This window comes from Ylistrum balloti, unplaced genomic scaffold, assembly GCF_031769215.1.
Source record: "Ylistrum balloti isolate Yb309-2 unplaced genomic scaffold, AGI_CSIRO_Ybal_v1 Utg369588, whole genome shotgun sequence".
In the NCBI taxonomy this organism is placed as follows: Eukaryota; Metazoa; Mollusca; class Bivalvia; order Pectinida; family Pectinidae; genus Ylistrum; species Ylistrum balloti.
The window spans coordinates 92327-104831 of record NW_026781875.1 but is presented as its reverse complement, the minus strand read 5'-3'; the positions used below and the strand labels follow the sequence as shown (position 1 = coordinate 104831).

Here is a 12505-nt window from a genome sequence, read left to right as displayed (position 1 = left end):
AAAGTTCGTGCGTATGTTCCCTTTGGTCTTTCAGAGGATTTCTGAATAAATCTATACTTAACTCCACACAGACAACCGATAAAAAGCAAGCGAATACAGGCATATATAATCAAGGATTAATTGTCATAAAAATCAATTTGCATGTACGAAATATTTCTTCAAGTCTTCATCTTTCTTCCAACTTAAAAACACAAAACATGCATTGCTTAATGTTTTTCGCTATTACATAACAAAACCTTAATAAGTCAATTCAATTATTTCAACTTTGTGCCACTTTAACCATTCGAGTAAATCTGTGTAATCTTTAAACAGTTTATTTTCTGTTGGCATTTTTGGAATGAGTAGCAACATTCATTGCCTGATCAAGGAAATCCATGAAGCGATAGACGTCTTCAAAAGAACAGTAGAGTGGGGCAGGCGTCACGCGGATCACATGAGGCTTCCTTAAGTCGCACTAAAAGTCAAAGATATGATTTCTTAAAAAAGTAGCATTAATGCAATATGATGGGAGAAGCTTATCGTCTTGCGTTATATATCGAGCGACCTTTTGTTACTGGATTAAGTGATATTAGAACATATATGTTACAAAAATATTCCAAATGTACGTTATTCGAATATGACGTTAATGAATCGAGCAATTATAGTAAAATACGGTGAAAATGTCATATATAAAGAAACAAATATCTACACATCAGTTTCAAAACTAGTTTCCTTTTTAACACTTACCAAAACACCTCTCTTTATAAGCTCTGTATAAACACATGAGACATTGGCAGAAAGTAAAAGTGACAGCTGGGCGCCGCGTTCACCTGGGTCCGAAGGGGTGATGATGCGTATTTGTTGAAATGCTGCATCCTTAGGATCTGGCCTGCCATACTTTTTGGTGATAAGATATTCCATATAAGCCGTGAGAAGTATTGATTTGTTTCGTATGTCATCCATCGATGTTTGGTTGAATATCTAAAATGTTTAAACATATGAAAATCTTGTTTTCCTGTAATCGTTGGATGTCAAGGTATTTCTTTATTATGAAAACCTACTTACTTAATCCCTTTCCTGATTAACTCTCTCCTTACCGTTGTCGTGTACACAACAAATAAATGTGCCTCCTGGTCCCCGTTGTCGTGTACACACGACAAAAAATATGACGTCTCATCCCCGTTGTCGTTTACACACGACGAGAAACTTGATATTACGTGCATTAGGATAAGTTGGTCATAGCAGACGACAGATGAGTTTTTCACAAATTACCGGCTTCTCAACTTGATAACGAAGATTTTGATAGGTAAAAAGTATACAATTTTCATCATGTAACCCAATTTGTTTAAATTTCCCGCGAGATGTTGAGCAATGTCATCACCAATGAAAACAACATGGCGGCAAGCGTATCTGATACGAATTATGTTATACGTAGTTCTCAGTATAAAGTGAAAATTAGTATTAAATGAGCAATAATAGTTCTCTTTCACTATTCACATATACATTTATCTTTACTTTGAAGCTTTTTACGGCTGATGTTGCCAAAATAAATCGATTAAATTCCCATTTGAAGACAACACTCTAAAACTGTATTAAAGAAGACAATGGATCGCAGTTCGTTTACGATAACACCAAGATTTTTTTGGTTGTAAGACAGCTGTCAGTCGTGCATAATGTTGTGAATACATGTATATGTCTTTTAACAAAACAACAAGCGATAAGAACATTGGTAGACGGTTACCTGCATTTTTAGCAGAATTTACACCTCGTCTGAAAACAACACAAATGATCCGCCATTTTGCGCACATGTGCGGGGATGAGCCTAGAAACGACATCCGGTACAGAACCCGGACCGGAAATACGGTACGTAAAGAGTTAAATGGTTATGCTGAATATTTCCTTTGTCTTATTAACTTTTTTATTTAGGAAAATCTGAGTGACTTCATACCAGATTCTACTTTTTTCTGTCTTGTTCTATCTTTAAATATTCTTCAGAAAGGCTTCCTCTGAGCTCACAACAATTGAACGGATCTCACCTCCAAACTAGCCTTCATTGATGGATACAGAAGTCCTGACGGATTGCTTATTCTGTAAGCATATGCTTCCGGACAAAGGTCAATCTCTGTTAACCATAAGAATGCAATATATGTAACCTGTGTATTATTAGATAATTACGTCTATGAACACGTGAATCACATAAATGCTGAATTGATTTTTATCTACAAAAGCAATACCAAAATGGCATTAAAATATAAAAAAAAAATTTCCAGAATAAGACCAGATGTTCAGGAAGAGTAAGCGTATTCCGCTCGACAACACCTGCCATATCAATATAATCAAATCAAGTTATGTCACGTTTCTCATGGTTAACAAGGTATACAGCAACGGAACCAACAGGCGAACAAACGATAAGCACACATGTCCAGCCTGATTATTTGAAAAAATACTTCAGTTTGAATTGAACCTATTTCGGTTACTTCTTTGGAATATGATTCTATTCAAGCATTAGATGATTAACTACACATAGTAAATTCACTGAAAATTCAAACAAGAAGTGAATGCTGAACCCGGAGGATAGAAAACTCTGGCTGCTACCTCTAAATTTCTAGCTTATCAAAAGATACCTTTACACTTTTCTGTCGGATAATAGTCCAATAATGAAAAATGCTAATATCATATATAGGCGCTGCCATTTTGTTATAATTTGCTAAGTCTGAACAAGCGGTACTGGATTTCATCAATAATGCGTCAGCTGGAGTTCCAGCTGACGGACAACTTACAGTAAAAAGACTGAAAATAATAATATTGGCCGTAACGGTAGTTTAGCATATTTGACCCTTGTGACTTTGAATGAATGTAAAGGATATTCATGTACAACAGAAATGATAACCCGTCAGTATAGCATGTTACTGTCCTAATATCAGCACCCTGGGCCTTTCAGTTATTGAGAAGAAGTCGCTTAAAAAAGTTGAACACATTTGACACCCCCGACATATAAGTCGGGTAATATAGACAAACGTGGGGTCACTTCATCCAAGGATACTACAGGCTCTACATTAGCAACCTGTGCCTTTTTATATATTGAAAAGGCATTGAACTGTTTTGACATATTTGATACCTGTGTCTTTGAAAGAATGAACAAACACACTTCATTCCAGAATGTTCCAGGTCAAATATCAGCATAATTCTTCTTTTGGTTACTGAGAAGACGGCCATGAAAGTATGACAGTGTCAATCATAGGAACAAACTTGAAAGCACTTCACCCCAGCATGATACTGTGTTTTTGCTTATTGAGAAACAAACATTTAAACATATTTTAACCCCTGTGATCGTGAAAGTTGGTCAAGGTCAATCGTTTTAACAAACTTTAACAAACGAGCATGCAAATATATCGGCAATATAGGCATTTTGAATATTGAGAAAAATGTTTCAATATTTCAACACAATTGATTCCTGTGACCCTGAAAAGGAAACAACGTGATTAATTATTGACAACTTGGTAGCCCCCTATCCCAGTATGCTACAGCCTTATTATTAGTAACATTTGCCTTTTAGTTATTGAGAAGATGTTTAAATATTTCAACACACTCGATCATTCATTTTAACAAATTTGGTAGCCCTCAACGCTAGCATCATACAGGTCCAATATCAACAAAGAAGTCGAAAACGTCAGTTGATTATGACACCGTTCAAATGCGATTGCAATAGGCCACGTGACCTAAAATCTTTGAGGCAAGTGTGACAAATCCACCATTTTGTCTATTAAAACTGTTCTATTGACATGATTAATATCTATATCACCTACCATTGTCAAAATTGAATCTTGTTTTAACGTTGTGCCCCCACCATCCTAGTAGTTTTGGAAAATCGTTGTCTTTGTGTCTTTCGTGTAGGAAAATGCATCCTAAATTTCCCGGACCGCAATTTAGATACTGCAACATATCGTAATTGTGATTGTTAGTACATGTTATATCCACGATTGTGTCCATTTACTGAATAATGAGTTGAAATGAACCTACATGCAATACTCATGGTTTAGTTGTTATTAATATAGCAGCATACCATAATCAACGAAATGGAATTTCCAAGTGCAATTTCTTCTAATATTTTAAAGTTATAAAATCAAATGAATTTTAAATAACTTGAAACATGGACTGTGAATTGTTACCTTCGTGTTAATTTCATACTTCTCCTTTTATCTTACTTTGTATGTACACCAACAGGCAAAATCTACGCCCCAGTCATGCAGATGTAACGGAACATTTCCAGCAGCATGGGCTAAATCAAACCCCACGTAACATCCCTGAAATAATAGTTTCGTTATTACCAATCTTAACCACAGCAGAAACATATCTAGTTTAACGTTCACTTATGTGAATTCATTAATATCAGTTTTTTTTAATGTTTGGTGAACATATCGTTTTGCAACCTTCCTGATCCCATTTACTACGATTCCAAGGACCGAAATACAAAAATATGTACATAGTATTACCGGTACATAAAAAATAAAAATGTGCGTTACTTATTTATATTGGATTAATAGTGATATTGAAAGTACCGAATGTTCCATTGTCAATTTTCTAAACGATCGATCTTTTAATAAAAACTCAAAATATGACTCAAGTTACATCACATACCTAGAACATAAAACATAGTTATAAATTATTATGTGATTTAAAAAATATCTATAACATTATTCAGACAGTGTCTTGTTTATTAATCATGAAACATATCTATTTACTTATGCAAATTGTCATATACTGTGTGATTGGGAGACCAAAATACCACTTAAACTTAGGATCAACTATCACTGGTGTTTCATCTAGCAGAAACTCCATGACCTTTTTGTAGCAAAACTTTTCAACTTGCAAGGTCATACTTAGCATAACAAACACGTGGTCTTCATTGACCACTGAAGGAGCTGGGATGGCCACAACACCTCATTAATAATGACACTGAATCAACCAGCTCTAAACCTGCTACGTACTCGACATGAGCTTAATACGATTTGTGTAAGCAAAATCAGGCGGGCCCGGTCAGACTTTCCTCGCAGTAACCTATGAAACTATCATTAGAGTGCCATGCAGATGTTTTCTCAACCTGATACAAATTTATAATCAAGGTTCCCTTGCCACTTTAGACTTACAATTTTCATGTTGTTCAGTAGTACGCATAATTCGAATAATGATCATTAAATTTTTGTAAAAATCCAGACACTACCATAAGGTGATTCCTTTTTGCGAACAGTTACAGACTTGACGTGGTGTTGGAGCGCAATTTGGCTGCAATCTATCATCAAACGTTATTGATACAAATAGATACCTTGGCGTGGCCCGCACGTGTTATGCTCCGCATGTCAAACATTTGACCAGTGTAGTAATGTATACCACTGAAACAAATCACAGCGATTGTTTCGCCTTCTTCCTCTATCTTTGTCAGAATATCTTCTGTTCTAAGTGTAAACTCGCCCTGAAACATCATTTCATTGTTCTGTTGTCAGTGTTTCATATTGCTTCCCACATGAATTTTACATCGATTACATAAATCTGGCTTTTTATGTGATTTTTTTTCGCTGGAAAAAATCCCTATGCGATATAAATGTGTTAAAAACCTCGTTCATTAAAAACATGACATTGACGATATGTATTGGCAAAATTTCAATATTGTTTTGTCATATTTATACTAGCTCTTACCTCCCTTGGTTCAAGAAACAGCAGGCTTTTTTCTGGATTAAAACCATGCAGTCGGATTTGACTCTTGAACGCGTACTGTGTAATGAACATTAACTGTCAGTTACTGGAGACACTACACGTACAATAACACGATAAAATAAGGCAAACATGTGGTGTGGAAAAGAAAAAAAACAAATATTAAACTGTAAGTTACTTAAGAGACCAATATACAAAAGACTTCAACTTAAGTGTAAGAAAGGTCCAAAATAACATGTCTAAGTAAAGATTGTCTGCATTATATTCCTGTCTATTGGTTATTGAATAATTATTTTAACTATGTAGAAATCCTCGTTTGCATGATATGTGGATAAAGTATCTGCTGATCGTCAGTATTGCTAACTCGATCGATGTAAACTCCAGGTTAAACTGCACAAGTACCATCGTAATGACACTATGCTATAAATCACTAGACTTAAAAGTGGCGTCGGAATGGGCATAAAACGTTGGAGAAATTGTTTTCACTTTCTTGCCAAATCAAAGTTATTATGTGTACCTTGTAAAGGTAGATAAAAATACCAGAAAATTTATATTTGCCTTGCATCTGCGTACTGTTGTCAAATATCTCAAGCGAGTTAGACTTACAAGGTCAGATGAGAAAGGTTTCCCTTCACACATAATCTTATGTCGTGTCTTTGTTGGTCTGTAGAAAGAAACCTGTAGAGATAAACCAACACAAACATGTTTCAGTGTGTTGATACGGATAGACTCCTCCTACCGTTGTTACACCGCATTACATTTTTGGGGTAAGTCTTGTCTAGATCAGGATATCCTTTTACAAAATGTCATTATTCCTGTTTCAATCAACGATTTCACCCTCGTGTTATCAATGATCCATCACAGTGGTGCAAATCAGAGTCAAATATGTACTGTAAGTGCAAAAACAGTCTGTGCTACAATTAAATTGAATTTAATACGATGTTCAACCTTCAACCTTCATTGTGACCGAAAGGTGTGTCCTGCTTGAAACCTGTTCGGTAATATACGTCAGAGAGATCACATCGATTGTGCTATAATACATCTCAACAACAAGCATATATCATATTCATGCGTCTACCATCTTAGACACGTAAACCATTTCAATATAATAATGGCTTTTCCTTCTGCGTCGAAAACATCATATGGGCTCTTTGATATTGGTTTTAACATGCCACATTTTAACAACTGCCTGGGTTACATAAGTATGAGAGTCAAGCGTGGGGAATAAAGCACAGAATGACACGGCGGGCATGCGAAAGGATGATATTTAGATATCATGTATTGTAATGAACTTTGGTATGAACCTCGGTGTCAGGGAATTACCAAATTTGATGGACATTGTATCTTTTGACTAAGTATTACATCACATTGCATATCGAGTTGTTACTTCGGCGGGAACGTAGAAAAACCTCTATTTATCCTAGTATTTGATGTAAATGAGTCCATATGTTCAAATAGGGATGGAGAGAGGAACAATTATAAAATGTCATTTATTATGGTAAAATTTATATCATACACAGTAATATTTACGCATACGTACGAGCAAAAGGTGAAGATTTACAGTCAGTGCGTTCATGATGGAAACTTCACCAGCTCTGCTTCCTATGAAACACCAAAGATACATTTAGAAGAAAATGAATGCAATGTTAACATTGATATATATATGGAATACGTTTTTGCGGTTACGTATTAATGAAAAAAAAAAATGAAAATAAAATTAATTTCATGTCGTATCCGTGTTTTTGTTCCCATCTAAGTTCTGTGAAGTTGTTGTCATTGTTCCAAATCTAACTACAAACCATGTTTTCTGGAATCAACATATCTTGTATTCAATGTTCCACAAATATATTGTGGCGAAATGGGGTTTGCCGTAAGAAATTGATAGTTGCATACAATATCATGGTGTTGCCATGCTAATTGGAACAGTTTGTTACCACTAGGTTCCACCTCAATACTATGTGTTAATAATGGAAGTTCATAACCCCAGTGGTTTGTAACAGTGTACAGAGTACACTGTTTGTCATCCTACTTCGTCGCAATGTTGGCGGAAGCGGCTACTTATGTAAACCGACTTTTGAATGGTTGCCTATTCCGGCACATTCCTGATGGAATTAATGAATAAACTGACCTGCAGCCATCGATTTTAGATTTTGATAGACAAAACCTGTTCTAGAAAATAATACATCGATTTTTTATCGATGCATCTTATACTTAACTCGCATTTTGTCCCTTGTTGGGCAATGTCTAATAACCGATGTGAAGCGTATTAGCAAAGACGTACATAGTAAACGAGATGGTAATGAATTGACCAACTTTTTCGTTTGTTCTATAATCCAACGTACGCTAAATTTGAAAATACGAGAGGGTAAACAGATTATAGAATACAATACGCTAGATGGTAACAATGTAGAGTAGTCATTCTTCTATGCTTTAACATTTAGTCTTGTAGGAGAGTCTGCGCCCTCCACCCCTTCATTCTCGTTTAGTAATGACTCGTTGCGACGTATCCTTGGGGCAAAATGTGAAACAAAACATAGCCGAATCGACAATAGTACATTGTTACCACATTGTGTAAATTTCATTCACAGACACACCAAGTTTTCGATAGTCTCACCGACAATTCTTGCCATGTCAATGTCCAGAAACTCGTGACAATTTGTCCAAGGTAGAGACTGACCTCGATGAAAGTAGCCCTGCATACCCCTGGAAAAATAAGTATGGATAGTGAACAAATAAGAATTGTTCTATTACATTTCATTCTTTCTTAACGACTTTTGTGCTTTTCGATTTACTTTACATTAATAACTGATAACTGAAAGTATTCCCGCTAAGTACTTTTGATGTTGAACGATTGTTAGAGAATATCGATATTGTATTTATATGTAGTAAGAAATTATAAGATGGTTTGAAAAAACTGAAATACGAATTGTAGAAATCATTTTCAAAATGCAGTTCATTACACACGTAGATATGCAAACATACACGTATACGTACAGGCACAAATCCCCTGACACAATCTTTGATTTTGAAATTCCAGCCAACAATCAAGAACTTAAAGCTACATTTAACAAAAAGCTGTATATATCGAGTGTGTGCACTAGTTAGCTTTATATATCAAGTATGTATCCTAGTTGTGTTGTGCCTTTTGCTATTGGTTGTGTTACCAAGGTAACACACAAATTATTTACAAAAATGACTTGTCATGAATAGCAAAAGGCACAACACAACTAGGGCACAAAGCTGATATATATATATATTTTGTGAAGTTGAGTTTAACGGCTTTAAAGCTCAGGAAAAAGCCCGCGGACGGACGGACAGTTTTTACTGCAACCTGTTTGGAGTAAACAAGAGTTTCCAAAATAAAAATTGTTGAACAAGTACTGTCCTTAGCTATGGTGTAACCAAATGATGAAATACTGCAGTTTCGTCCTTCTTAGACGCGTCTTAGTAACAATACCGACAGTTGTACATTAAGAGGGCAACACAAACAGAGTTGTCGAAATAGGATCGAAAGCAAATTTGGAGGTCACTTGACCCCACAATTATATACATTTTACAACTTTGCTGCGTTTTCTTTCCCCTTGTAGGTTGAACATTGTAGGTTTTATCAAATAGGTTGCGATATCTTTTTTGTAATACTACCTCTCCAAAAGTTATTACTAACTGGTAAAAGATAAAAGCTGAAAATCTTTAATGGCTATATTATTACAAAAGAACAAAAGATTAAAACGGTAAGTCATATTCTATAATATAGACTAACATCTTTCACATAACCTAGAATTGTATAAATGTGAACAGAAAAGAAATGGATGGATGATTCAAATAACAGACGGCTTAAACAAATACAAACTTTTTGTAAAGGATTCAAGTTTTTTCACAACTTGAGACGATATTTTCAAAGCTGTTCCCAAAGGTCATTTTAACCAAAATTATCAATATTTTGTCCCAGACTTATTTGCCGTCTTAGCACTTCGTCCAAACAAAAGTTGTTGTTATCAATTAATGGTAAGATATATGAAATGCTGTATTATATGTTTATCATCAGATTAAGTGTAGACATTGTGCATCCCTAATGTAAGTGAGCACATAAAGTATTTCATTTTGTTTTCAGTACTTACAGGTAAAATATTTCTGTAATTATATTTTGCATGAAAATAAATGAATCACGAGGCTCAATATCTATCCATCTTCATTCCATATACACAGGTTATGATGAAGAACCTTGGTTCACTAATGAAATAATCTCGATCTTCTACTTAAGTCTACTTGGGCGTGAAAACATAGGTGCAGAAAACAAGTTTGTGACACCAACAGGCCATAATAAACACCCTTAATGTGTCAAGGTACAAGGTCGAAGGGATGTCAGGGTAGTGGGTAAGTCGAATTTGAAGTCTGTGGGTTGGTTAGGCATCTTCCCAGAAATTATGAAAGGGAAATGCACAGGGACCTATTTGAATTTAAGTAGATATAATGCAAAAGTCCGTTAAGGTGGGTCAATGATGCATAACTTTTCTTGAACTTGAGATTACATGGTGCAAGTACCAAAACACCACAATAAACATGTTTATAATCACCGATAACCTAACCGGAACCCTGACATAGCTGTTGTAGTAACACGACCTCAAACGAATTATATGTGGCACGTACTGTAATGCTATATTGAGTGTGTATTGCCCGACCAAACAATTTGTGTCTTCATTCTATTATTTTCTATATCTATCATTATTTGACTATTTTTGCTGGTAAAAGTGTGATGTATAAGGGAGTAAAAGTAAAAAAGACATAAAAAACACAAGTGAAAAAATACCCGTTTTCCTTTCTATTACATATCATCTTTATAGTCATTTCGTCCATTGCAAAGCAAGTTATTTCAATTGATGAATAATGGCCCTGATGTAATAGCACGAGAGTTGTTAATAAGAGGAAACCAGGTTCAGGGAAAATCCGCGTTGTCGGAGAGATGTCCACATACCTTTCTCGTCTGCTCCGGGAATCGAACCCAAATGGAATGGTATGCATATTATAAGTTAGTTAATGGAATGCTTTTTGGATAGAAACACATACTTTTTCGCCCACTTTTCAAGCTCCACGTCAAAGTGTGATTTTGCATCTTTTGGGCACAGACCCAGGGAATTTCCACAAAAGTAAACACAGTCCTCATCAGGATGAACTAAGCTCAGATCAGCTATAAAGAAAACGATGGGACAGCAAGCAAAATTAATTGTTCAGTTTTTGTATAAAATACTCATTTGAAAATGCTTATAAAGAATACGATTGGAATCAAAAGTAGTAGAATATGTTAAAGTTTTTCATTTGATACTTTTTCTTCAATAAATAAGTATTTTCACAAACATCTAAAAATATTTTACTTCACGAAAGACTAAAGGTAGTGATATTGGGTATTCATCAGGCTTAGATGACAGAGATAGTCAAGAGAATGTTTAAGATCATTAATACAACATTGCATAAAACCTCATTCATTGGTGTAAACGATTCAGTTTAGATTGAAAAAGGTAGAGGAGAGATATATACTAATATTCAATTATTCGTTTCAAACAATATTGAGAAACTTAATTGCAAAAGCGTTTCTGATGTAACTGTTTAATTACCATGCAGCTGTTTTAATGTGTTCGGATACAGAACTTACGTCCGTCCACCTCCTTCATTTTCGGGTAGTGGAAAAGCTGTCTTATCCTCCGAAGAGGGTCCCTTTCGTCCATGTATTTTGCAAATTTTCTGTCCGATATGGTGCAGTTTAGATCTGTTGCTTTCTTGAGAATTTGGTTTGGATACGAGTGATTAAGCAGCCCTTGTATTACATCTGGGCAATCGATTTCTTCTCGCATGCTTCCTGAAATAAGACATGTATGTGAAATATTGTAACAAAATGGGCAGTAGAAATACAATTTAGAGAACATAATTTAAAACAGAAATTTAAAGTACAACAGGTTCTCTGGAAACAATAACAACAGGTGTCAAAAGTCAGGCACTGGACCAGGGTTAACGTCCTGTGATGGACAGGCAGTTTGGTAGCCCTTAGATATCAAGAGTGTGCCTCACGCACCTAGCCACTGTAGCGAGATAGCTGGGGAGGGATCGTCGATCAGAGTAGATAGCATACTGGACGGTAGAGTACATCGGGATCCCTGAGATGAGGTTACATGAGCTTGCACGTGCCTTGATAATTATATGCCTCGCGGGGTGGGGTATTGTCATCCAATCGGGGCTTAGTTAGAATTGAAGTGTTTTGGTATCATTAATACTAAGACAATAGACAGTAGCAAGAGAGTAGCGGGAGAAGAGCAGGAGAGTGGTTGGAGATTAGAGCTCGGGAGCTAGACAAGGCAATGCGGGCCTGTAGAGGGAAGTAGGAACTTAAGCGGGAGATGGGTGTGGACTTGAACAGGATCTTGTGTAACCACGGCAAGAAATAAAATTTAACCCAAATACCACGTGTCGGAGTAATTATTGTGTAACACACGTGGATATTTTTGGTGCCGTTCAGCAGAATTTCGAACCTGGGAGAACACAGGAAAAAGAGGTCATAGGAAACAAAATAATGTGTGTCCATGGATTTATGAACTTTACCAACATCTTGAAAGGGATATATAACAGGACAGATTCTCTATAAAGGTGAGTGATTAATTGGGATAGACCTATTCTAACAAATTTAGTAAATTAATTATGGTAGAAAATGCTGGTGTTTTAATAGAAAACTTGACAGCCCAATTAACTGGACTCACGTCGGCCATCAACACCCAGGGGATTGCAGGCGCAGTAGACAGCTATGAGGGGGACCCGAAGAAATTTAAAGAGT

The 12505-nt window shown here is 35.8% G+C and overlaps 1 protein-coding gene across 1 annotated transcript; it reads right to left on the bottom strand.

Annotated features, from left to right (window-relative positions):
* Window positions 1-313: 313 nt before the first annotated feature.
* Window positions 314-11807, bottom strand: LOC132544314 (kynureninase-like). Its single transcript, XM_060207892.1, has 13 exons — window positions 11753-11807; window positions 11336-11539; window positions 10753-10873; window positions 8303-8391; window positions 7229-7290; window positions 6295-6366; window positions 5674-5748; window positions 5303-5449; window positions 4185-4283; window positions 3786-3912; window positions 2016-2101; window positions 727-960; window positions 314-454 (listed from the first exon to the last, which is right to left on the bottom strand). Exons 1-13 carry the CDS (start codon window positions 11805-11807, stop codon window positions 314-316), a joined length of 1512 nt encoding a protein of 503 aa, XP_060063875.1.
* Between the last annotated feature and the right edge of the window lie 698 nt (window positions 11808-12505).